We start from the raw sequence: 27,324 nt of genomic DNA on the forward strand, positions 1-27,324 counted from the left end.
ACTCGTGGACGATTGGACAGATTCGTGCACACTCAGTGGCGCCGCTTCGCTACCGGATTTAAGTTTTGTTTTTCGGTTGGGGTTTCTGACTCGGAGGCTTAGTGTGGCGTGAGTACGGAGTTTTGGGTTTAGGATGCTGGGATTGGGGAATGGGGCCATAGACTAAAAAAATACTTAGCGAGGGAGAAGTAGGTGCGGGGACCGGAAGAAGGAAGTTAGGACGTGCAAAGTGAAAGGTTTCAGGGGGGTGTTGGAGGATTGGGGAGCCATAGCAAGAGGGAGTCAACAGCGGGATGAAATGTAAACGGGGTGTAGAATTTGGAGGTCCTGGAAATGCGTTCCAATATTCCCTCATTCCAGGATAGTCTAAGCCCTCAATTTCCTCATTTGTAGAACTAAGGAATAATAAAAAATACTTGACAGAGTTGTTGTGGGGGTGTATAATTGAAAATTCAAATCAGAATATTGAAAGATGTCATTTGTTTATTCAATGATAATTATTACTCTGTGCCAGGTAGTGTTTTAGATAATGAGGTAGTCATAAACGCAGTGAGAATAATGATGTTCCCACAAAAGTGATTAGAGGAAGTATAAAAGAAAGCTGAAGACAGAACCTTTTGAACCAAGAGAGGAAAATTATCAGTAAAAATAGTAATGATCTCCATTTATCGAGCACTGGCGTGTCAGACACTGTGCTCAGCCCTTTTATTTATTATTTCATTTAATTCTTACACCAACCTATTATAAATGCTATTCTCCCTCTCTTTTAATAAATAACTCAAGTGTAGAGAGGTGAAATAACTTGCCTCATCACACATCTAATAAGGAAAAGAGCTTTGACTGAAAGCCAAGCCTTTTCGATTTCAGAGCCCAAGCTCTGAACTACAAAATTTTTTTAAAAGATTTTATTTATTTGCCAGAGAGAGAGAGCGCGCGCAAGCGAGCACAGGCAGGCAGAGTGGCAGCAGAGGAGAAGCAGGCTCCCTGCCAAGCAAGGAGCCCTATGTGGGACTCGATCCCAGGATGCTGGGATCATGACCTGAGCCGAAGGCAGCCGCTTAACCAACTGAGCCACCCAGGTGTCCCTGAACTACAGTATTTTTAAAAAGGTGATCAGTACTATCAAAGTAAGCATATAAATTGAGGAGTGGGGATGCCTGGGTGGCTCAGTGGGTTGGGCGCCTGCCTTTGGCTCAGGTCATGATCCCAGGTTCCTGGGATCGAGTCCCACATCGGGCTCCTTGCTCAGTGGGGAACCTGCTACTCCATCTCCCTGTGTATTCTCTCTTTCAAATAAATACATAAATAAAAATCTTTTTAAAATAAATAAATAAATAAATCGAGGAGTGACTTGCTGGGTGGAGGATGGAAAACCAAGAAAGCAGCTGAATTCATTCATTTGGGTATCTAATGACCAAGAAAATAACTTCAATTCGGATGTTATAGTAGGCATTGGTAGTATAGTGGTGAGCATAGCTGCCTTCCAGATGTTGTAGAAGACAGACTGTGAGAGGTTTATAAAACTAAATGAGATGTGAATGTAGATACCGTTTTGTTGACCTGCAGTAGTCACAGGCAAGAGAAGGAATGAGGATAGTTACTATAAGGAAGAAGAGAAGTTACAGGTTCTTAGAAGGCTCTTTAAAAGTTCCAAGATATTCTGCGGTGCCTGGCTGGCTTAGTTGGTTGAGCATGCAACTCTTTTTTTTTTTTTTTAAAGATTTATTTATTTATTTGAGAGAGGAAGAGCATGTACAAACAGTGGGAAAGGGAGAGAGAGAATCCTTGAGCAGACTTCCCGCGGAGCATGGAGCCTGACTCAGGGCTCAATCCCAGGACCCTGAGATCATAACCCAAGCCAAAAGCAAAAGTTGGCTGGCCAACCCACTGATCCACCCAGGGGCCTGAGCATGCAACTCTTGATCTTGGGGTCTTGAGTTTGAGCCCCACATTGGGCATAGAGATTACTTTAAAAACAAACAAACAAATGACTCAAAAGATTATTTAAAAAAAAGAAAAAGTTCCAAGTTACTCTTAAATAGTTGAGGAACAGTGACATTCATCTTTAAGATGTCACCTGTATTTATAAAAGGGAATATTATTTGGCCATATATAGGAATACTATTTATTCATATATATATATATATATATATATATATATATATAAACTAACACCTGCTACAACATGGATGAACCTTGAAAACCTCATGCTAAGTGAAAGAAATCCGTCATAGCCAGCCACAAAAGGACCACATACTATATGATCTCATTCTTATGGAAGTCCAAATTAAGGAGCTCTATAAAAATAGAAAGTAGGGCACCTGGGTGGCTCAGTGGATTAAGCCTCTGCCTTCAGCTCAGGTCATGATCTCAGTGTCCTGGCATTGAACCCTGCACTGGGCTCTCTGTGCAGCAGGGAGCCTGCTTCCCCCTCTCTCTCTGCCTGCTCCCTGCCTACTTGTGATCTTTCTCCTGTCAAAAAATAAATAAAATCTTAAAAAAGAAAAAAAGGTAATAGAAAGTAGATTAGTAGTTGCTTAGGGCTTGGGGGGAGGTGGAACACAGGGCTGATGGCTAAAGGTTATAGGATTTCTTGAAGTGATGAAAATGTTCTGTAATTGTGAGGGTTGCACGTATCTGAGTATACTAAAATCATTGAATTGTACACTTTGAGTTTTATGGAATGTGAATTATCTAATTATATCTCTATAAAGCTGTTAAAAAAAAATGTTGCCCATAATCCTACCATCCCAACCCAATTACCATTTTTATTTTCTAGGTTGTTTTTTACAAGAGACAAATTCACCCAGTTTGAAGAAGCTTTGTGGAAGGAAGTGAGTTTAAAGGAGGAGAGTAGTCATTTTAAAGGAGAGAATGAGAAAAAGAGATGGCATGCTTGAAGGGTTGGTGGGCAGAAGGAAGCTAATGGAATGACAGAAGCAGAAACTGATTTTCTAGTTATGTCAGTGACATAAAAGTGAAGCAGAGAAGGTAGGTAAGGGGATGTCAGAAGGTCAGAGAAGACTTCACCAAGAAGGCGACATTAAAACCCTCAAGGAGAGGGAGAAAGCCATATATAGGTAAATGGGAAAAGAACATCATAAATGATGTAGAAGGTGGAAGTCTGAGGTAAAGGTTTATCTGGCGTGTTTGAAGAACAGCAGAGGCCAGCATTGGTGGCACATTGAGCACGGGGAGAGTTCTAGGTGAAGCCGCAGAATCCTGGGGTAGCCAGATCACGTAGGACCTTGGAAGCCATTTTAAAGACTTTGGCTTTCTGACTGAAATTAAAAGTCGTAGGAGGCTTTTGAGCAGAGAAATTTTGTGTTTTGACTTATATTTTACTTATTTTTTATTTTTTAATTTTTGAAAATATTTTCTTTATTTATTTGACAGACACAGCGAGAGAGGGAACACAAGCAGGGGGAGTGGGAGAGGGAGAAGCAGGCTTCCTGCTGAACAGGGAGCCGGGTGTGGGACTCCATCCCAGAACCCTGGGATCATGACCTGAGTCGAAGGCAGATGCTTAAGTGACTGAACCCAGGCTTCCCTTGACTTAACATTTTAGATAATCAAACTGCTGTGTTGAAAATAGACTGCAAGGGCTGAATTTGAAAGTGGAAGCAAAGAGACCCGATAAAGAGGCTATTTTAGTCCTCCAAGCAAGAGATTGTAGTGAGTTGGACCAGGGCAGCATGGGCATAAGCCACTGTCTGATTCTGGATATTTTCGTGGTAGAGCTAAGGGGATTTGCTCTTGGATTGAGCATAGCATGTAGGACAAGAGGAGTAAAATTTCTCCAAGGTTTTTGGTCATAAGCAATTGCCAAGATAGAGGTAGTAATTACTGGAATGTAGAATTGTGAGAGAAGAGCAGGTTTTGGTGGTAGGTGTTTATCAGGAACTTGGTTTTGGACTTGGGAAGCTTGAGAGACCTGTTAGACATCCAAGTGGAGATAAGAAATAGGGCAATGAGATAGGTATGAGTGGAGTGGAGGCCAGAGTCAGCCCTGGAGGTAGGAATTTGAAAACCATTGGTGTGTATGTGGTATTTAAGAATGACACTTTTTTTTTTTTTTAAGGATTTTTTATTTATTCGTTTGAGAGAGAGTTCACGAGTTAGGGGAGGGATAGGACAGAGGGAGGGGGAGAAGCAGGCTCCCCGCTAAGCAGGGAACCTGACGTGGGGTTCAATCCCAGGACTCCAGGGTCATGACCTGAGTCGAAGGCAGACACTTAACTGGCTGAGCCACCCAGTTGCCCCTAAAACTGACACTTTATACAGTCACCAAGGCCCTATAAAAAGAAGGCAGTAACTGAAAATTAATGACCAGTGAAGAAGAAAGAAAACCAGGAACCTCTGGTGTCCTAGAAGGCAAATGAAGAAAGGTTTTAAGGAGGAGGTGCAGAGGCATTCTGGGGTTCCAAGCGGGAAAATGATCTAGAATTAACAAGAGTGATGGTCTCTTCACTCTTGTTCATGAAATTCTTCTCCAAAGGACTGAAGATTATAAACAGATACATACAGATTAAAAGAGCACAAGAACAGAATATTACATCATCATGCCCAAGATCAGAATGGGTTGACAAAGCATGCTTGATAAGCCAGCATTCCCCAAAGCTAATAAAATAAACTCTCCCCTTCCGTCCCTCCTTCTCTCCTCCTTCCTCTCCCTTTCTTCTCCTCTTCTCTCCCCCTTCTCTCCTTCTCTTCTGTTCCCTCCCTGACCGTGAGGTTATCTTCATGAAAATTTCTGTGATAAGATTATTCAAATAGAGGATCCCAAGCCCCACGTTAGCAATTGGAATGGAGATTGTAAGTGGACCTTACAAAGCTTGAAAGTAATTTTTTCTTTCTCTAAAATGAAACAATAAAGTTCACCAGATGTCAGTGGCTTTGTATTTATTTTAAATTTAGTGTAATTAAATTAATTTTCATTTACCGTACCTTGTTAGGAACATTTCTGCATCTCCTTCCTCTTTCAGCACAAGGACTGTCAATTCGTTTTGCATTGCTGCAGACAACCTCCATGTTAAGGAGGCTTTTCTTTTGTGTGTGCTTCTCCATCCAAACATTAGATGCCGTGATGATTTTATTCAAAAATAGTAATGATAAATGCCTTATGAAGATTCAAAAGTCATAGATTTTCAGGATTTGGAACCACTTTAAAGAATCCTACATTGTAGAGCATCACATTCTCACCAGCATGTGATGGTGGAAATGGAACCTGTGTATCCTGTACTGTTGTTTTTTTTGTTTTTGTTTTTGTTTTTGTTTTTTTGGTCTGTTCCTGACCCTTCATTCTGAATTTTTGTGTATTTGACAGGTGTGAAGAGGACAGCATGAACTTTACCCCAGTGCGTACCCCCGTCTGCAGAAAGTAAGACATTTGCCTATTTGCGAGTTGTTAAAGAATCAAGAGTTCTGTAGCCAGAAGCATAAGTTAGCTGAGAAACTAGAAAGGTTTTAGAAGCATGTTTCCAACCTCTGGATTTGAACTATATTACATGTCATTTATCTATTCTTATTAAGTGCCATTAGGATTCAAAACTGGGACATATTAAATGTTGATACCCGAATCCAGGCAGTTTGAATGGGCCTGGTATAGTGCCCGTGGATCCTGGGTTACAGAGGAGACAACCAGCATGCATAAGCAGGGGACTTTTAATTCTGGTTCTGCCCTCTGCTTCCCACGCAACAGACATCCTCCTCCTCATCCTCTTCACAACAACTTTCCACTGCAAAAGCGCAGCAGGACCTCTTAGTTCATCCACTGGTCTATTTCCCAGAGTACTTCCCTTTGAAGACATGAAACATTAAGTAAAAGAACATTTCTGTCACGAGCTTTTAGTTATTGAGAAAACTGTAGGATTTTTTTTCCCCCTTCGTGCTAGCTGAAAGTAAATTTTAATATCTCTTCTATACATTCTTATTAAAGGTGATGACCATCTCCATTGTTAAATACAGCTTTGGGAAACCAGTATAAAGTCTCTGCAGGGAGTTAGCCAAAGTGGATTAATTTTCACAGGGTTTTTCTACTTCCACACCACGTATTTTCTGACTTGGCATTGTTTCAGCTGAACGCTCTTGTTTGCTAAAAACAAACAAATAGAACTTCTTGCCTAGCCTTTTATTAGCCTCTGGTCTTGTCTAGTCTTGGTCTGCGTGATTTAATTGTGTGGTTACTAACTAAGGCTATATCTTCTAATCCTGAATCTTACATTTGTCATTTCCTTTCTTAATAATTTTGCCACTTACATGTACCTGTTCCTAAAAACAGTTTCATTTGGCAAGTTCCATTCTTAAATGGTAATATCTTCTACATATGCATCTACTTATTTTTTACCGCTTAATGTTGTTTGAATGATTCATTGATATTTGGATATCTCTAATCCATTGTTTCTAATGACTTTGAGTAATGTTCCATTTATATAAATATACCACAATTCATCCATTACCCTATTGAGTGGATGTCTGGAAGGTTTACCGGTTTTGTTATTACAAATAATGTTGCTACCAACATTTTCATGTGTGTTGCCTTGTACACATATGCATGAGTTTCTCTAGGACAGAGGGATAGCGGTTTTACTAGATTCTGTCAATTACTCTATGTAGTGTCAAGTTAGACTCCACCAGCAGTGGAATGTGTTCTTTTGCTCTGTGTCTTAATAGTATTAAATTTTCGATTATTACCGGGTCTTGCTTGGGTAATATTTCATTTTTAATGATCTTTTTACTCTTTTAACATGTATTTTGAATCTAGCTGTAAGCCTTTAATACTTGGAAACATCAAACTTCGAAGGTTTATGAGCACCTTAATTATGGCACTTCAAGAACATAAACATTTTTTTTTAAGAAATTACAGTGTCTCATAACTGTTCACATCATTGAATGACTATGTCCTTTTTGATTTCTCACAGGCCAATGACTGTCTCCAAACACGATGTTCCCTGTGGCTTCAGTGGTCCCACCAAGTGGAAGAGAATGTCTTTCTTGGATTCAATGGAGTCGACTCCCTTGCCTTCCACGGAAGATCGTCTGGCTGTCCTCTGCCCTTCTCAGGAGCTTCTGGAATATTACCAAAAGAAGATGACTGAGTGTGAGGAAGAAAATGAGGACCTGCTGAAGAAACTGGAACTCTACAAAGCAGCTTGTGATGCGCAGGTGAAAGGGATGACACGCTATACCCTTTTAGGGCTCTGATTGAGTCTGTTCCTTTCTGAGAGCAGTGCCAGCTCGAACCATAAGCAGATATCTTATTTAAGAAATTATTTTTTTATCCTTTCTGCCTCAGCCTAGCTACCTATACACCTTTTGGGTCCCTCACTAGGTCATAATCTCCCCCAGCTGCTGGACCTTTAAACTCTTATATCTCGGGCTCTTGTATACTTCTAGATCTTTCACCCCCTTACACCTGACTTCATTTAATGTCATTGTTAGCTCTATAGCTCCTTGACAGTTCGGTTTTCTAAGCATTGCCTGCCAGCTTCTGAATTCACATCCTTCCTTTCTAATCCAGGCTCCCCTGGGCTTCACTTCAGGAACTGTACTACCTACATGGGACCCCTTGCTTATTCTGCCTTGCTTGCATAGCACAAGCCCTAGCTAGAATTTCGCCCAGTTCCCTACTACCTCTTCTCTTGGAGCAGGATTCTTAACGTTGGCATTATTGACATTTAGGGCTTGGTATTTGTTTGTTGTGAAGACTGTTCTGTGCATTGTAGGATTTGAAGTAGCACCCTTGGCCTCCACTCACCAGATACCAGTAGCGCACCTCTTCTCCCATCCCCCCCATCCCCAGTTCATGACCCATCAAAAATGCCTGCCGTTGCCCAGTTTCTCCTGGGGCATAGGCAGAATCACCCCCGTTGAGAACCATTGTCCTAACACAGTTACATATCATTACAGAATAAATTCATGATAAACTTGTCCATCTATATCCTTAGTCACTATACAGCAGTTTTCTTGGCCTGTGCATACCTGTGCCATACCTTCACCCTCCACCAGCCTGCAACCCCTTCTTAGTCGTCTTCTCTCTGGCCATCTTGTTTCCGAGTTCATGGAGGAAACACCAGCTATCATACATGTGCTCCCTTTCTGCCCGTCCACGCAAGTTACCTACGTCTACGTCCATGTCTCCTCTCTTACTGCTTTGGGGATGAGCTGTCTCTGCCTGTTCAAGCTGCACTGATCCAGCAGTCCCCCTGACCCCCAACCCTTTCTCCTCCTCAGAAACCCTGCTTCATCATCTCTCTTCTCTGTGTGTTCTATTTTTAACTTCTTGCCTGACATTGGCTTTTGGTCCTCAGTATATAAACCTACTCAAGTCTTTCCCAACTTAAAAAAATACCCTTCAGTAGTTGACTTTCCTCTCTAACTTCTTTCTTATGTAGGTGGCTCTTTCTCAACCATACCTTTAGAATAGCTTGACTTTGTCACCCACTCAGTGACCTCTTGACTGCAGTTTGGTCTCTGTCCGCATTGCTCCACTAAAAATCACCCGCTGTGGTCCCTGGAACCTGCTAGTCAGAATGATCTCTTCTCTTCATGGCCTTGGCCGTATTTGTCGCTATTGATCTCTCCTTTCTGCAGACTTGTCCTTTCTTGATTTCCTTTCCCAGTTTGTCTTACCTCTCTGACTGGTTCTTCTCAGTCTCTGTCAACGGCCCCCCCCTTCCTTAGTCTTAAGTATCAAAGTTCCAGATTCCACAATATATGGTCTCATTGTATTCATGCCTTCTACTACCACATATGAGGTGATGACACCAAATAACTAATGTGGACTCACTTTTCTCCAGAGTTCCTTGTTAATATGTCCGTGTCTGAACTGCTCTCTCTTTCCTACCCTACCCACACATGATGTGTACCACTGATGTTTCCCCTCCTTCCATTCCTTATCTCTTTGCTTTTTCTTTATTTTATGTCCCGTAAATGGTATCATTGCCTGCAATTCTCCCCAGCTCCTACTTCTGTCACTTGGCAAGTCCTTTTGATTCTGCTTCCTAAATGTCACTGCACCCATTCCAACAACTTAATCACTGTTTCCTCAACATCGGTTCCAACTCTCATTATGTCTCCCCCGAACTATTAAAGTGTCCTCCATACCAGTATCCAGCCTGGATATCATACTTACCCACTCTGCCTCTCGCTGTCCACTCCAGCAATACTGAAATACTTGGGGTTACCCAGACACTTAGGGCTCTGATGGTTCGGTATTTCTCTCCCTTTCCCAAGAGTACTTGTCTTCTGGTTGTCTGTAGCAGTCTTCATCTTTCAAGTTCCAGCTTTGCCTGTGTTCTCTGACTTCCCAAAACCTGCAGAGGTTTTACTCTACTGTACTTTCCCATCAACCATTTTACTATGCATTCTCTTTCATGAAATAACTATTTCATTTTAGTTGTTTGCATTTCTCTCCCCTCCAACAAAATTCTTCAACTCTGTGGGCAAGAATCATACCTTTTTATCCATGTTTTTCGAAAATTTTGAAATCCTTATTACATAGAAAGCATTAAAAAAAGAAGTGTGACTAGAACAGGTAAATCATATGGTGTTGCAGGGTTCTGTAATCTGTAAAAGGAAGATACAAGAGCTTTGATGTTATAGGCAAACATCACACTTACCCTGCAGCTGTTAAACTCAAGTCTGTACACAACCTGTTGTTGTCATTTGAATTCCATGTTGGTGAAACCATTCACTCTGTAATATTTCTTTTCTTTTTTATAATTTTTTTAAGATTTTATTATTTGACAGAGAGACACACAGGGAGAGAGGGAACACAAGCAGGGGAAACAGGGAGAAGCAGGCTTCCTCCTGAGCAGGGACCCTGATACAGGGCTTGATTCCAGGACCCTGGGATCATGGCCTGAGCCAAAGGCAGATGCCCAACCAACTGAACCACCCAGGTGCCCCCACTCTGTAATTTCTGCATGACCTGATCCAATCAGAGATACTCCCATGAAGTGCAGTATCTTTTCAATACCTCTTTCCCCCCCCAGCATAAACTAGAATGGGATTTGCAGCAGAGGGAGGAAGAGATTGCGGAATTGCAGAAAGCTCTAAGCGATATACAGGTCTGCCTCTTCCAGGAACGGGAACATGTTTTACGCCTCTACTCAGAAAACGACCGACTGAGAATCAGGTACCCAGTGGGAGAAGGGAAATATTGGAGTTCTATTTCTAAATTACACTAAACGAGATACATTTCTCTTAGGTTGTGTTCCCCAGGAAGCAGACTCTGAGATGGATACAAGGATGGTTAGTTGGGGGACTCAGCAATAATATCTATGAGCAAATTTGGGCAGAGGGAGAATTTGAACTGTGATTCTATGGTAGGAGAGGCTTTAGCCAACTGCACAGGGAGCTCTGAGGCCAGGACAGCCATTCAGAGGCAAAGCGGTTGACCATTTGTAGCCCATAGTGATCACTCATTGGATGTCGGCTGTCACCAAGGAGGGGATGTAAATTTGGGAGAGGCAGCCTCTGTCAGCCTAGGGCAGTTCCTGGAGAAGGACTGAACTCTTGGGTGATGGATGTCTAGGTTCTGAAAGTGGCATCTGAGCAGTGTTCCACAGGATCCACTAATTTTTTTTTTTAAATTGTGATAAAATATACTTAACATAAATTTTACCATTTTAGTCATTTTCAAGGACATAGTGCAGTGGCGCTTAGTATATTTATGTTATCAGGCAGCCATACCACTATCCAGGTCTAGAACTTTTAACCTTCCTTATAGAAACTCTGTCCCCATTAAACAATAACTCCTTATCACCACCCCTCCTCAGCCCTTAGTCACCACTGTTACATTTTCTGTCTATGTATTTGACCTCATATAAGTAGAATCGTACAGTATTTGTCCCTTTGTGAGTGGCTTATTTCACTGAGCATGATGTTTTCAGGGTTCGTCCATGTTGTAGCATGTATCAAAATTTCATTGCTTTTTAAGGCCATATTCATATTCAAATTCATATTTTAAAAAGTCATTGACAAATCCAGTATCACTATAGTTTTTTGTTTGTTTGCTTGTTTGTTTTTTTAAGAGAGAGCACTTGTGAATGGATATAGGGAAGGGGCAGAGGGAGAAAGAGAATCTTAAGCAGGCTCCATGCCCAGCGTAGAGCCCAACACAGGGCTCCATCTCAAACCTTGAGATCATGACCTGAGCCCCAGTCAGGAGTCAGGTGCTCAACCACCTGAGCCACCCAGGCACCCCCAACTGTGTTTTAGAGTTTTAGCTCTTACAGGTAGGTCTTTGATCCATTTTAAGATAAACTTTTGTATATTGTGTTAGGTAAGGGTCTACCTTCATTCTTTTGCATGTTGGATATCCAGTTTTCCCAGCACCATTTCTTGAAAAGACTGTCTTTTCTTCATTGAAAGTTGAAAATCACTTAACCATACATGTGGGACTTATTTCTGGGCTATTTGATTCCAGTGGTCTAAAGATCTGTCATTGTCAGTACCACACTATTTTGATTATTGTAACTTTGTAGTAAGTTTTGAAATCAAGATGTGTGGGTCTTCTAATGGTGTTCTTTTTCTATATTGTCTTAACTATTTTAAGTTTCCATATGAATCCTGAGATTCCATATGAATTTTAGGGTGGATTTTTCTATTTCTGAAAAAAAATGTCATTGAGATTTGATGGGAGTTGCTCTGAATCTGTAGATTGCTTTGGGTAATATTGACAATATCAAGTCTTCCAATCCATGTACATGGCATCTCTCCATTTATGTATATATAGTATACAAGTCTTTCACTTTCTTTTTTAATTCCTAAGTATTTTATTCTTTTTGATGCTAATATAAAGCAAATTACTGTCTTAATTTCCTTTTCAGGTTGTTCACATTAGTGTATAGAAATGCACCTGATTTTTGCATGAAGAATTTGTATTTTGCTACTTTGCTGAATTCTCTTTTATCAGTTCTAATGGGATTTCCTTCGTTTGTTTGGGTTGGCTTTTGTTGTTTTTATGGAACCCTTCGGTTTTCTACATATAAGATTATGTCATCTGTGAACAAAGATAATTTTACTTCTCTCTTTCTACTTTGGATGTCTCTTCCTTTTTTCTTGCCTCCTTGCCCTAGCTGGTATTTCCAGTACTGTGTTAAATGGAAATTGTGAAAATGGGCATCCTTGTCTTGTTCTCAATCAGAGAGGAAAACTTTTGGTCTTTCACCATTGAGTATGATATTAACTATGGGTTTTCCATACATGGCTTTTATTGGGTAGAGGTTATTTCCTTCTTTAGCTAGTTTGTTGAGTGTTTTTATCATAAAAGGGTTTTGAATATTGTTACATGAGTTTTCTTTATCATTTATCATTTATGATTGTGGGTTTTTTCCTTTCATTCTGCTAATGTGATATATTATATTGATCAATTTTCATATGCTGAACTATGCTTGGATTCCAGAAATAAATCCCACTTAATCATGGTGTGTAATCCATTTAATGCTCCTGAATTTGGTTTGCTTGTATTTTGTTGAGGATTTTCACATCAGTGTTCATGAGGGATATTGGTCTGTAGTTGTCTCTTTTTCAGTTTTTAGAAAAGTTTGAGAATTATTGGCGTTGTCCTTTAGATACTTGGTTGGGTTCACTAGTGAAGACATCGGGTCTAGAGTTTGTCTTTGTCAGGAGGTTTTTGATTATCGATTCAATCTCCTTAATAGTTTTAGCCTTGACCTAATGCAGAATTTCCTTTCAACTCTGGGCCACACTGAAAACTCACCTTTCATGTCACTTGATATATGGGTCAAAGCAGTATCCCATAGTATGGGATATGGTCTCTAAGAGATTTGAAGAGTCCTTTTTTCTACTTGGTAAGGGTAAGGCACAGTAATTTGTTTTTTACTTTGAAGGAAATGTCTGGTCATGCCTAGATCAGATCCCTAAAACTTCACTGATATGCTTTGAAAAGTTTACTCCAACCCTCTCAAGCCCATGTATCTTACCAAGGGTTTTAATGCATCTGCCATTTCTTGTCTAGCCAATCTAATTTAATCTGATATCATTTTTTTTAAAAGATTTTATTTATTTATTTGACAGACAGAGATCACAAGTAGGCAGAGAGGCAGGCAGAGAGAGAGAGAGAGAGGGAAGCAGGCTTCCTGCGGAGCAGAGAGCCCGATGCGGGGCTCGATCCCAGGACCCTGAGATCATGACCCGAGCCGAAGGCAGCAGCCCAAACCACTGAGCCACCCAGGCGCCCCAATCTGATATCATTATTAATGAACTAATGAAATCTGTGGTATGGCGGGATCCAGGTCTCTTTAGACTTATTTGATAGGATGCTGAAGAGTTAACATGGTTTTATGGAAAGACTGTAAAAGTGTACTGTGTTCACCCCACACAAATGAGAACTATTTCTGGTCCTGTTAGGAATGGAAAGGAATGCATTTGCTTACTCAGTATCCATATTCCATGTACCTAAAACCAAGTAAATCTACTCTAGCAAAAATACTACTTCTAGGACAATGACTGAAATTGGGACCTCCTTAACAGTAGTAGTCCACTGTTATCCTTCTGGTTTTGCATAGCTCATACTGTGAATTAAATGGGGATTTGATGGTGACTTTGACCCCACATCTTTTAAGTCTTTATCTTCCATCTTGGCAGGGGTGGGGAGGGGCAGTTTCAGAGTCTTCCTCTTACCTTAACCCAGATGCCAGGAAACCAGGCAACTACCAACTACCAAATTTTCCAACTACCAAATATGGCTATTCCAGTTATACATTTAGAGATGGGGAAACTAACCATGGATTGGGTCTGGACCCAGTGGACCCACTGTGAGCTGGGCCTGGTACAAAATTGTGTTGATTACATGGTTCCTATATACTCCAGTGCCATGATAATGGCAGGTATCAATGTCAGTTCAGACCCTGGACCCATCAGTTCTTGAATTACCTGTGTATTTCCTTTTCTCCAGTGTATAATTACTTAAATAAATGGCCATGGGTCTTTTGGGGAAAGACTAGGGGACTCATTATCGTGTACTTGCTGTGGTGTCACCAAGTCTTACCTCCTGGGGACCCAGCTTCTTTGTCAAGTAATTATCTTTATGCTGGCTGAGGTGTGGAAAATGGATCAGAAATTGTGCTTTTGCTTAGGGTGCTGCCCTTAGCCTCCCTTCATCTTTGATTTCTTTTATTTTATTTATTCATTTATTTCTTTTAAGTAGGATCCACATCTGATGTGAAGCCCAGTGTGGAGCTTGAACTCACAACCCTGAGATCAAGACCTGAGCTGAGATCAAAAGTTGGATGCTTAACCAACAGAGCTACCCAGAAGCCCATCTTTGATTTATTTTAATTTTTTAAGCTGTACCTTGTTAACCACCCATCTGTTTTGCCCCTAAGAACACTGTGTTTGTTATTAAAGATTTTATTTATTTAGAGAGAGAAAAGGAGCACAAGGGGAGGTGAGGCCAAAGGAGAGGGCGAGAGAATCTCCAGCAGACTTTGTGCTGAGTACAGAGCCCAACACAGGGCTGGATCCCATGACCCTGAAATCATGACCTGAGCCCAAATCAAGAGTCAGGTGCTCAGCCAACTGAGCCACTCAGGCACCACAAGAACACTATGTTCTATAAACCATCTCCATATCACAGACTCTGAAATCTCATTTTAGAGTTTGCTTCCTTGGTCCATTTCTGATATCAACTGTCTAAGGTTGGGTTCTCCAGAAAACAGACTTTGTAATGGATATTTGCTTGCAGGAGATTGTTTAGGAGAGTCCCTTCAGAGATAACCACCAATGAAGGAATAAAGTCTGATTGGGCAGCAGTAGAACTATTTAATTAATTACAGAAGACCTCAGCCAGTGCCACAGGGTGCACTGAAGCTGGGATGGCCCTTCAAAGGTATTCTGAATTGATGCAAGGGAATTGGACTTTTCTGTCCTCTCATTAGCCAGGCCCTGGGTCCAGTCTGTCCGTTGGGTATACAGTTGGTTAAGGCAGTCCCTCTTGACTGAGGACAATTCTGGAGAGATATTCAGCTGTGAGCCCCAGTTTGCAACATTGCTGGCAATTGGAGGAATGAACCCATTAGTGCTGAAGAGGGAAATCTGAGCAGGGTACCCCAGCATCCACTATAACTTTCTTCTGGAACCAACTAAGAAATTATTTTGTGGTCCCCTCTCTCAATTTCTGGATATAAATATCTGATGTTTTAAAAATTAGAGCCAAGGTCTCAATAAATCTTATTCAATTTTAATTTGATGTTGCTATTGTCTTAAATCAGAAAGGAGATCCTTTAAACAGAAAAGTTTATTTCCTCTGAACACAATGTGTGGTTATTCTCTTTGAGAATCGCAGGGAGATAGAAGACAAGAAAAAGATTCAGAATCTCTTGGCTCTTGTGGGCACAGACACTGGAGAAGTGACCTATTTTTATAAGGAGCCTCCAAACAAAGTAAGTAGTCTTTGGTATGGCATGGTAAGCATTACTTTTTATTAAAAAAAAAAAAATAGGCTGGGGTCTATAATAAGAGCAATTTTGGTACTTGTTAAAGAAGATAGAAGGAGAATTAGCTGTCTTAGTCCCGAAGTCTTCAAAGCATTTTCTATAATTACAAAGAGCTTTGTGCTTTCATTTACTTTTTTCCCCCAAAAAAACCTTGGGAGGTGGCATCATTTCACTGTTTGGAAATCTTAAAGCACAGAGGAGTGGATGTTTTGGGTGAGGTTAGAGAGGAAAGCAGGAGCTAACTTAGTGTGGGAGCAAATTCGCAATACTCAGATTTCTTTTTTATGTTAGTTTATGCTGATGATAAAGTACTACATGGTCTTTATGAAAAACAGATTTCAGAAATCTGTCATATAAAAGTGGCAGTCTCTTTTATCCCCAGAGAGAAAGCTCTTTTCCCATTCATATAGAAATATTTGTGTGTATATATAGTTTTTTTATTTTTACTTTTCTATAAACTGCCTCAGTGAGCATCTTTGTGCATATCTACATATGCATGCTTTTGTGTTCCTGTTATTTTCCTAAAGGTCCTTGCCAAAGATGCCCCACCCCTTTCTTTTAGCAGATAGTATGAAATAACTCTGAAATTTACTTTTTTAGCTTATTTCACTAGCGCTGAGTTTTGTCCACTTTAGTGTCCCTCACACATGACATCCTTATATGATTATGGTAATTTCAACCAATTGTATTTGTGAGTAGTGTTTTGATCTATAGAAGTAAAGCTAAAAAGTGAAATACAACATTTATAGGAAAGCTAACTCTATACTTTTTGCTTTTTTTGCTTCTTCAGGTCAGCATTCACTCCAAGACTATCCAGGCTATAGGTATATGTGAACAGAATGAATCTTCCTCAGCTTTCAGAGCAGGTATCAGCCGTATTACTATAAATTCTCGTTGATGCAGAATTCAAAAACACAGTCAAATAATTAGATTTTGTTTCTACTATGTGGTAATAATGAATGTTCATATTGATGTCCCTGCTAGTTTAAGATCTCACTGAGCTTTTTTTCCTTTAACCTTCCCGTGATGTTTTAATAAAGGAGAATAAATAATACATAATAAACATGCTTATAGGTAATAAAACAGATTGGGAAAACTTCTGGGATCACAGAATGTTAATTAGCTTCTAAGCCTCAGTCTCCCCCCGCCCCTTTTTTTTTGATGGAAATCCCAATTTTATTTCTTTCTTTGCCCTTTTTTTTTTTTTTAAGAAAATTGAGATGTGGGGCGCCTGGGTGGCTCAGTGGGTTAAGCCGCTGCCTTTGGCTCAGGTCGTGATCCCAGGGTCCTGGGATCTAGCCCCGCATCAGGCTCTGCTCAGCGGGGAGCCTGCTTCCTCCTCTCTCTCTGCCTGCCTCTCTGCCTGCTTGTGATCTCTCTCTGTCAAATAAATAAATAAAATCTTTAAAAAAAAAAAAAAGAAAAAAAAGAAAATTGAGATGTAATTGACATATAACATTACATTTAAGTATATAATGTAAGGATTCAATATTTGCATATATTATGAAATGATCACCTCAATAAATCTAGATAACATTCATCACCACAGTGGTTACAGATTTGTTTTCCTTGTGATAAGAACTTTTAAGATCTGTTCTCTTAGTGTGAGCTTCTTGAATCATCCTAGGAATTTTGTTCAGTGTAATTTTAGTGTTTCTTATTTTTAAAATAATCTTGTCTTTTGAAAATTGGGTGATCCATCTTAACCAAATATTTAGACTTACTTTTCCTTATTCCTTATCTTTTCTGATTAAATATGATTTTATGAAGAAAACAGATACAACTTCAAAGGAAAATTTAGTATATTCTTTAGAAAGATGAATATTATTATTCAGGAGACATCCTAGCAGAGTTCCTTTAGAGAGATTCTCATTTGAAAAAGTATTGCTATAGTCATTGTATGCTTTCCTTTTTCTTCCTTTCCTTCTCTTCTAGGTAAATGAAATCAGACTCCTCTGCAGAAGTCTGCTGATGTTCAAATAGCCAAAATAAAAACTAAGTAAAGGTCTTGATTAATTTTTGTTTTCTATTTTAGATTCTAAAGTAAACAAAAAAAAACCAGCAATGAGAGAGAAGGAAGAAAGTTCTGAGCAATATCAGAGAGACATACAAACACTTATCCTGCAGGTAAAGCAGACCAGAACAGTTTCTGTCCACAAGTTTAGCTTTGTGTAACATATCTTTGTTATCATATAAGTATCTCCTTGCACACATTATTTTTTCCTTTTGTGTGTGTGTGTGTGTCTATATGTTTTCTTTTTTTTTTTTATTAACATATATTATTTATTTCAGGTCTGTGATTCACTGGTCTTATATAATACTCAGTGCTCATTACAACACACACCCTCCCCAATGTCCATCACCCTATTACCCCAACCCCTACCTCTCCCCTCCAGCAATCCTCAGTTTCCTAAGATTAAGAGTCTCTTATGGTTTGTCTCCCTCTATAGTTGAGTCTTGTTTCATTTTTTCCTTTCTTCCCCTATGATCCTCTGCCTGCCTCTCAAATTCCTCATATCACTGAGATCACATGATAATTGTCTTTCTCTGACTGACTTATTTTGCTTAGCATAATACCCTCTAGTTCCATCCACGTTGTTACAAATGGCAAGATTTCATTTTTTTTACGGCCTTGCACACATATATCTAGGTATCAAGTGATTACGAAAATTTAGGTTGTTCCTAATTTCTGAGAGTTTATGTTTTAAAACCATTATTCTCTATTCAGCCATTCTAGAAGCGCTATCCTTAGCCCTACCTAACAAAACTATCATATAGTAAGAATTTCCTTGTGGCTTAAGGGATACGCAAAGAGTTACAATTGTCTCTGCTGAAAGATTGACCAGTAGGGGTATATCCATTTATTTAGTTTATGTGTTCTAAAGTCACCAATTATCCTTCTACCACCTGGTAGTTGTGTAACACTTGCAACCATGCGCTCAAGTTCCTGTCCTTACTAGGGTCTGTTGCCTTAAATGACAGTTTCTGCCTTTGGCCAGTATCTCCCCTGGGAGTCATGACAACCAGAATCAGAGAAGGAAATAACATGATACTGATTTTTCTTCACTTTTTAAATTAAAGGATGAAGAAAGGAGTCATTCTATTTCTATGCAACTAGGGGGTCTTAGAAGGGAGATAGTCCTAAGAATCCCAAAAGGGAGATAGTGAAAAGCTGAAAATGTTAGGGTAGAGGAAACTGGATTTTCCAGCTTTTTGTGTGTGACGCAGATCCTGTGTGGTGTGAACAGAGCTTGCTCTTGTGTAGCCTAACCCCATGTATAAGACATTAAATGAAAAGGAGTACACTTAAGATTTTTCTTCTATTTGTTTCGCTGCCGTGCTTTTGTTTGTGGATTTGTTTTGTTTTGTTTTCTAAAGTTTTCTGGAGAAAGACTCACTTTTTGAGGTAAGAAATAAGTGGAAGTGAGACAGGAGTGGATACCTCACCTCTTTTGGCCTGTCCAGGTGGAATCACTGCAGGCTCAGCTGGAAGAGCAGACCAAGCTTTCTAGAGAGCAAGTTGAAGGGCTCATGGAGGACAGACGGATTCGCATTGAGGAAATACAAGTTCATCACCAGAGAAATCAGGACAAAATCAAAGAGCTTACCAAAAAGTGAGTGTTCAAGAAAGCTGCACCTGACAGATCTGTAAATTTTTCTGAGTGGCTTGGAAGTTAACAGTCCTCTCCTTTAGCAGCATAGTACTGTGCAACTGAAAGGGATCTGGAAAATTCGTCTTTGTCAGACACCCCTGCCTCTATGTAGGTGGGTGTCCGGGCTTCTCCACGAGTGCTGTTGATTCTTTTCTTGAATAGCTGCCAAGTATCCCCCATGCTCCGTTTAACCCACTTGACTTTTAGCTTGATCTTAGTGGTGAAGAAATATTCTCTTATCCACTGATAGGTTATCCAGTGCAGCCCAATACGGTAGGGACATTTTCTTTTGTTTGGCCCTTCACGAATGTGGGAAAAATGACTACGTACCTGTACAAAAACCACAGACTCTCTGTCCTCACTGCTTTAATTCCGCACCTGCCTGCCTGCCTTTCCTCACCTTTCTGCAGTCGGATTTCATCCCCACTGTTTTACCAAGCATGCCCTTTCTAAGGTCATCACTGACTTCATTATCTCTTTAAAGTGCCCGCTGTAACTAGTATACTAGTATCATTCTGTATATTCAGTACCGCTAAGCTCCCTTTCTTTGAGATGAATTCTCTTTGCTTCTACCTGTCTGACCCTCCTCAGATTTTTTAACGGTTCCAGTGGCCAGACTGTGCTGTACAGATCTCTTCCGTAATGTTCGAACGCCTCCAATTTACTGCAACTGAATCAGACTGTTTTTCTTCCCCAAGAAACATCTCATTGTCCCATCTCAAACCTACTACTACATTCTTTTTCCCATTTACTTTAAAGATATCCATCCTGTTTCCCAAGCTCCCTGACCTTAGACTTATCTTGAATTCCCCACTCTCTTATTCCTGAATTCTGAGCCCTAATGAGTATGATGAGCCTGGGAAGCCTCTCCAGGCCGTTCTCTCCCTCTCATTCTTCTCACATTGGTTCAACCTATTCTTTTTTCTTTTTTTTTTTTTTAAAGATTTTGTATTTTTCTAAGTATCTCTACCCCCAACATAGCACTGGAATTTGTGACTCTGAGACCCAAGAGTTGGGTGTTCTCCCCTCCTGAGCCAGTCGGGAATCCCCCAGCTCTATTGTTTACATTCCTGCAGTAACCTAGCTGTTCTTCCTATCACTGATCCCACTGCCTTCTACACTTTTCCTCGCTGCTATGAAGTTACCAGCTGCTCCATTGGGAGTTACCAACTGCTCAGAAACATACAATAGCTTCCTATTTATCTCATGATAAAGTCCTGCTGCCTCAGCATGAATTACTAGAATCTTCGTCATCTGGCACCAAATGAACCTTTTCAGTCTTAGCTCTTCCTCTACTGCTGTGTTTTAACCTGTCCTTCAGTCTGACCACTCATGTCTATTGCTTATGGGATCCTTGCTGTGTGGCAGGCACTTGGCTGTGCATGGTCTTCTCTCCTCTGAACACTTCCCCCGGCAGAATTTAATTTTTCTTCCTCCGCATGCCTCTGATGCCTCGCCTGCCTCTGGTGGCACTAATCACCACCTATTGGAGTTATGTCTGTTCCCCAGGGGCGTGCTGTGGCCTCAGTTAAGCATCTGACTCTTGTTCTGAGCTCAGGTTTTGATCTCAAGATTATGAGTTCAAGCCCTGCTTTGGCCTCCATGCCCAGCGTGGAGTCTATTTAAAGAAAAAAAAAAGTGATGATTAAAACTGGATGTGATTCTTAAATTAAGATCTCCCAATACAGGCTAGAAAATGCATTCTGCCTCTTACAGACTCAGTTTTTGTTTTTTGTTTTGTTTTGCTTTTGTTTTTAAGATGTTACACATTTATTTGACAGACAGAGATCACAAGTAGGCAGAGAGACAGGCATAGAGAGGTGGGGGGTGGGGGTGGGAAGCAGGCTCCCCGCTGAGCAGAGAGCTGGATTTGGGGCTCGATCCCAGGACCCTGAGATCGTGACCTGAGCTGAAGGCAGAGGCTTAACCCACTGAGCCACCCAGGCACCTCACAGACTCTGTTTCTTTTAACACAGTATAATATGTTTTCATGTGGCCAGCACATCTCCATCTTCATTTTCATGTTTGGTATTTTGTGCTTACACATAGCATGTTCACTTTTCATTGGATTTTAATTGTTTTAAAAAGCAGTGTTTTTAAATTGTCACAGTAATTTGTAATTTTATATCTGTCTTCTAGCAGATTAATAACCATCCTAGTTTAGCATTATCTGCCCATCTGAGCATATAATCAGTCCCTTACATTTGATAGATCATCCTAAGGATATTGAATGGCATGAAATCCAAGGCCTTTAATGACTGTCCTTTGGGTCTCATTTTCATACCATTTATACATTAACAAGACTATTTATTGCTCAGTTTGTAATCGAGAACATAATGTAAAATAGAATAAAATAACTCATTGAAAGCATGAGAGATCTTGTGGTAACTGAATCAGTCTCTCTTTATATACATAAATATATACCTGAGTATATGTATACATTCGTCTGGTGACAGTTACTCTGCTTTGTGTCTGCATTATGCTCTCATGTTCTCCTTATCTGTGTATCCTATTACTCATGAAAAGAACTGAGTTTCTCTGACATTATTTGGCCAGTGGAAAATTACAGTGATTGCCTCATGGTATTTAATATTCTTTTTAAGCAGTTTGATCATTTGGTACAGTATTTTTCTAGAAAGTATTGATATTAAACTGATGAGTTGCTAACTTCTTAGGGATATCCTTTTTTAAAGATAGAAACATTATTTGCCTATTCCTAAATCTCAGTAGTCAGCAGGAATTTGTTTAGTACTCTGTGTATGTTTAGCATTTGGTACTATTCTTGACAATATGGTGATAGCAAGGCAAAAGCAAATGATAAATAGGGGATATGCTTTCACTCAGGCTAGAAAAAATATGCATGTTGGGGCACCTGGCTGGCTCAGTTGGGAAAGTATGCGACTCTTGATCTTGGGGTTATAAGTTTGAGACCCACGTTGGGTGTAGAGATTACTTAAAAACAAAATCTTTAAAAAAAAAGAAAAGAAGAAATTATGCCTGTTGACAGTTAAAACATGACAAAGGCACCTGGGTGGCTCAATCAGTTAGGCATCTGCCTTTGGCTCAAGTTGTGGTCCTGGGGTCCTGGGATTGGGCCCCGAGTCAGGCTCCCTGCTCAGTGGGGGTCTGCTTCTCCCTCTCCCCTCCTGTTTGTGCTTTCTCTCTCTCTCACTCACTCTCTCAAATAAATATAATCTTAAATATAAAATAAAGTAAAATAAATTAAAATTAATAAAACATGACACAGTCTATGAGCAAGTGTCAAATTATAACACAGGGGTAGAAATTTAAACTGATACAAAATTTCAGAGAATGGAGAAACTAAATGGGCTAAAGTTGTCACGATCTCTCCATGGAGGAAACTGATGTTGAGGAAAGGACAAGTTTTGCTACCAGGCAGTTTACATGTGGATTACAGCATAACAAAACCAAAACTATTTTTGACATTTTAGAACTTGTGTTCACCCTCAGTCAGGGAATATATTCCATACTTGTGCAGGCTCTGTGTAGATATTTCTGTAAATCTTTTAATGATATAAACTAGAATTAGCATTGGGAAAATATAAAGACCAGTCTACGTTGGGCACATGGGTAACACAGTCAGTTAAGCAACTTAACTTGATTTTAGCTCAGGTCATGGTCTCAGGGTGGTGAGATGAAGCCCTGGATTGTTCTCTGCGCTCAGCAGAGAGTCTGCTGGAGATTCTCTCTCTCCCTCTGCCCCTCCTCCTACCCAATGCATGCGTGCATGCTTTCTCTCTCTCTCTCAAATAAATAAATTTTTTATTTTATTTTATTATTATTTTTTAAGATTTTATTTATTTATTTGACAGAGATCACAAGTAGGCAGAGAGGCAGACACAGAGAGAGGAAGGGAAGCAGGCTCCCTGCCAAGCAGAGAGCCCGATGCGGGGCTTGATCCCAGGACCCTGAGATCATGACCTGAGCTGAAGGCAGAGGCTTAACCCACTGAGCCACCCAGGTGCCCCAATAAATAAATCTTTTTAAAAAATAATGTTTTTATTTAAGAGCGAGAGATTATGAGCAGGGTGGGAGGGGCAGAGGGAGAAGTAGACTCTGCTGAGCAGGGAGCCCAATACTGGACTCAATCCCAGGCTCCTAGGATCATAACCTGAGCCAAAGGCCGAGGCTTAACCAACTGAGCCATCCAGGTGCGCAGTAAATAAATCTTAAAAAAAAAAAAAAAGACCAGTCTGTGAACTAGTGTGCATGGATAGGTACATTACACTTTGTCCAGTAAAACATGTAAGTTTACCAGTGATTAGATTGTCTTTTAAATACTGCTAGTGATATTTTATAGAATTTGTGTATTGCACAATTTTTAAAGAACTCGTATCTTCCCTTTGTTTGAGTAACTATGTACCATATGTACCCCTAAACATGGTGTCCACATTTGTACTTTCTTTCATAGTCTCCATCACACCCAAGAACTTCTCTATGAGAGCACGAAAGACTTTTTGCAACTCAGATTTGAAAGCCAAAATAAAGAGAAGTCGTGGATGCTTGAAAAGGATCATTTGATGTCGAAGATTAAACAATACAGCGTGCAGTGTAAGAAGAAAGAAGAAAAAATTGGAAAAGTTTGGCCAGTCATTCATGAGACTCATCATAACCAAAATGAATATATTAAGGTAGTTTTCTTATGTCCTACAGAAATTGTTAATTTTTTTGGAAAAGTTGAAAGAAATCAGAGAATTCCAAAGAACCTGAGAATTGAAATACAAGGTCCATTCAGTCCAGAAAGCTGTTGTAGCAGCAGCCTCAAGAACTAGGTTTCAAGGAGTAGCTTATCATTATAGTGTTTAGGGATTTAGAAAAGTGAACTATTGATTGATTCATTTAACAAATATTTATTGCACTCCTACTGTGGGCTTGGCTCTGCAGCAATAGATAAATTAGACCAGGTCTGCCTTTGCAGCATTTACATTTGAATGGGTGCGGGGTCGGGAGGGAAGATGGGACTGGCTGGCTCAGTAGTGAGAGCATGCGTCTCTTGGTCTTTTGAGTTCAAGCCCCTCATGGGGTGTAGAGACTATTTAAATAAATAAATGAATGAATGAATAAAAAAAGCCTTCATGGGTGAGAGGGTACAAAAACAAAACAGAGAAAATGATAGCTTATTTTTTAAAATGGTGTTAAGGAATTGAAAAGATTATATGAAGATTTTATATAGTTGCTGAAAGTCTGCTTTTATAGGGAAGCACAAGGACCCTCTGTGAAGTCTGATATTGTTGCTGAGACTTATAAAACAGTACTGAGCTTGCCATACAGACCTGGGGAAGAACATTCCAGGCAGAGGGAAGAGCAAGTCTGAAGTATGTTCAGGGAAGAGAGGGAATATCATTGTGGTCATGGAGGGATAAGCAAGAAAGAAGTGGTAAGCAGAGAGGTTGGAGGGTGGGTAGCAACTAGTCATGGAGGGCCTTCCAGGGCCTTTACACGCCTGGAAAGAATATTTAGCTCTAAGTGTTGTATGTCTTTGAAGGATTGTGTGTAAGGAAGAAACATGAGCTGATTAAGTTTTTTATCCACCATTCCCTCTGCTCAATGGAACATGTATTATGTGTTCTTGTTGTTTCTATTTAAAGAAGAGCAAATTTGTGCCAAAACATATGTTGTCATGTCCTACTTGGTATAGTTCTAAGCTCCATTATCTGACCCTTCTCAGAGCCCAAAATACTTGTTTTATTTTAAAGAATTTCTACTGTGGACACTTCAGGAAAAGGTTAAGAGAATCATCTAGAAATAGGAGGCTTTCAGATGTTCTCCAACATTCCTTGCCATCTTGTTCCTTAGTTCGTTTTAGATTTAATGGAAATCATTTCTTTCCTTTCTTTTGTTGCCTAAGTACTATTTGAATTACCAAAATTGTAATTTTATTTTCCCTCTGACCTGCAGTCCCTAAAGGATAAGTTAGTTCAAGAGAAAAAACTGTCCAACATGTATCAAGAGCAGTGCATTTCCCTAGAAGAAGAACTTGCCCGAATTCGTGAGGAAGAGGGAGTGAGGAGAGAGATCTTCAAGGTACAAATTCTCTATCACTTCTGATGGGGTAGGAAGCGCAGATGCTCCGGGAATGTGTTCCCTCTCTTCACATGCCTTGCCATGTCTCTATATTTAGGATCGCACTAACAAGATGGGGAAGCGTTTACAGGTGATGACAAGACGCTATGAGGCCTTGGAGAATCGGCGCATCCTGGAAGTAGAAGGCTTTAAGACAGATATTAAGATTCTCCGGCAAAAGCTGAAACACTTGGAGCAAATCCTCTATAAGGTAATCACTGATCCTGAATTACCGAGAGGGGGGAAAAGGGGTGCAGGTAAGGAAACATGGTCATGAGGGCTCCTCAGAAGAAAGGTGGGCTGTTTCCCTGGTGGTAGACCCTAGCGGATCAACATCCTTTAAGTCTCATTCAAAGCAGCTTAAGTACACAGCAGAGGGAAGACACAGTAGACTAAAATCATTGCTAGTCTGCACCATTGTACTTCCATCTGAGTTGAACTGAGGAAGAAGAAAGCTTCCTCCTTCCCAGATCAAGAAGCAGATGAAAAGAACTGTGTCTATTTTACCAATGGAGAGAGAGCGAGTGAGTAAGGAATGAAGTAGTTTCTCCCCTCAACCCTCAAACACAGCTTTATTTAGAATTCAGGTTGCCTCAGAATTCTTCTTAGATATTTTTTTTTTAAAAGATTTCATTTATTTATTTGACAGGAAGAGATCACAAGTAGGGGGAGAGGCAGGCAGAGAGAGAGGAGGAAGCAGCTCCCTGCTGAGCAGAGAGACTGATGTGGGGCTTGATCCCAGGACCTTGGGATCATGACCTGAGCCGAAGGCAGAGGCTTTAACCCACTGAGCCACCCAGGCGCCCCAAATCCTTCTTAGATTTAAGCAGTAATTCACATATCCTAAATGATTGCTATGTGCTAAACAAGGTTAGTTACAGAAGAGAAGCTTTTTTTCCCATTCTTTGGCAAATTTACCAGTAACATTTATATTGGCCTCTGTTTTTACTCATTTCTGTTTGTTGACCTCTATCTTATGGCTTCTTTACTATCGTATAGAAAAGCAGAGTCTCATGCCTTTTCTGCTTTAATTCTACTCTACATTTTCTTTCTTTTGGTCATTAGCAAGCTAAGGATTGAATTTATCTTATGTGCTAAAAGTCTGCCAAAAAGAAGCCAGCATAGCCTAGTCTTTATGACTGATTTCTTTCTCCTGGAATGTGCCATAAACATTTCTTCTTTTTTTTCCCAATCTCTAGGCAACACTGAATGCCCAGGCAAACCAGGATCTTGCCATTCTGTGTGAGGTGCGTGACAGCAATAGACGGGCACATAAGCTGCAAGGAGAACTGAAGAACCTTAAGTCCAAAGTCTTTGGTCTGGAGAATGAACTTAGACTCTGTTGACATTTACGTTTAGCCATTGCCTTTGTCTGGAATAGGTTTGCTTCCTAAAATCTGAGGAAAAGGTTCTTTTCTCCCAGAAACTATGCACCGAGCCAGCTAGAATCGTGGTATCCGTTATTAAGAAGATGGAGCTAGGAATTGGGGACCACTAAAAGAGCCCTTCTTGTATGCTAAGCTTTAGCTATCATTTTTACTGTCCTATTAATTAACCTTTTTTGTGTTTTGGGTCTGGATTATAACCTTAATCACTTAGAGACTTTCCCACATTATTTCTCCCATTGATAATATGATGACAGTTTTTGTTTTTTTAAGAAGGCAGTGATGATGAAAATTCCAGAAGGAAGTATTTTTTTGCTATGAGCTTGACTGGGTGTCGGAAGTTGAAATTCTGCCTGAGATCAAGGCATCCTCTAAGGTTGCCCAAGGCAGCAAATCACAATCTATCACATGTAAATAGATAGTAATTGTACTATTTAACTCTTCCATTGTGAGCCGAATTACTTTTTTGGATACCCAGTCTCAGTAAGTTTCACCAGAGGGCACTAGAGACCCTAGTCTTTTTCTTTTTCTTTTTTTTCTTTTAGAGACGCTATTTTTAAGTAAAATGTTCATATAGGAAAATAAAGGTGCCACGTTGGTAAGAGCGAGTGAAACTTTAGTCATCCTTAAATGAAAGATCATTATCTTACCAATAAAATGCTTTTTAAAAAAAAAATCTATAAATCAACTACTTTTCGGGCGCCTGGGTGGCTCAGTGGTTAAGCCACTGCCTTCGGC

At 40.1% G+C, this 27,324-nt stretch overlaps 1 protein-coding gene across 5 annotated transcripts; it reads left to right on the forward strand.

Moving 5' to 3' along the window:
• On the forward strand, nt 1-27,283 carry CCDC77 (coiled-coil domain containing 77). 5 transcript variants are annotated; one of them, XM_004773716.3, is made up of 13 exons: nt 10-108; nt 2,780-2,834; nt 5,327-5,380; nt 6,921-7,164; nt 9,996-10,138; nt 15,314-15,410; nt 16,255-16,330; nt 17,500-17,591; nt 18,930-19,078; nt 23,550-23,769; nt 25,037-25,162; nt 25,260-25,412; nt 26,401-27,283. In XM_004773716.3, the coding sequence occupies exons 3-13, from the start codon at nt 5,343-5,345 to the stop codon at nt 26,545-26,547; spliced, it is 1,485 nt and encodes a 494-aa protein (XP_004773773.1). In that variant the 5' UTR covers nt 10-108; nt 2,780-2,834; nt 5,327-5,342; the 3' UTR covers nt 26,548-27,283. The 5 variants fall into 5 exon arrangements, with proteins under 5 accessions (XP_004773772.1, XP_004773773.1, XP_044927578.1 ...); XM_004773715.3 differs by lacking the exon at nt 2,780-2,834 and having other exon boundaries at nt 1-108; XM_045071643.1 differs by lacking the exons at nt 10-108; nt 2,780-2,834 and adding an exon at nt 2,853-3,080 and having other exon boundaries at nt 10,086-10,138.
• Nucleotides 27,284-27,324: the final 41 nt, after the last annotated feature.

Source organism: Mustela putorius, unplaced genomic scaffold, assembly GCF_011764305.1.
Source record: "Mustela putorius furo isolate JIRA1106 unplaced genomic scaffold, ASM1176430v1.1 tig00003988_pilon_pilon_pilon, whole genome shotgun sequence".
Classification (NCBI taxonomy): domain Eukaryota; kingdom Metazoa; phylum Chordata; class Mammalia; order Carnivora; family Mustelidae; genus Mustela; species Mustela putorius.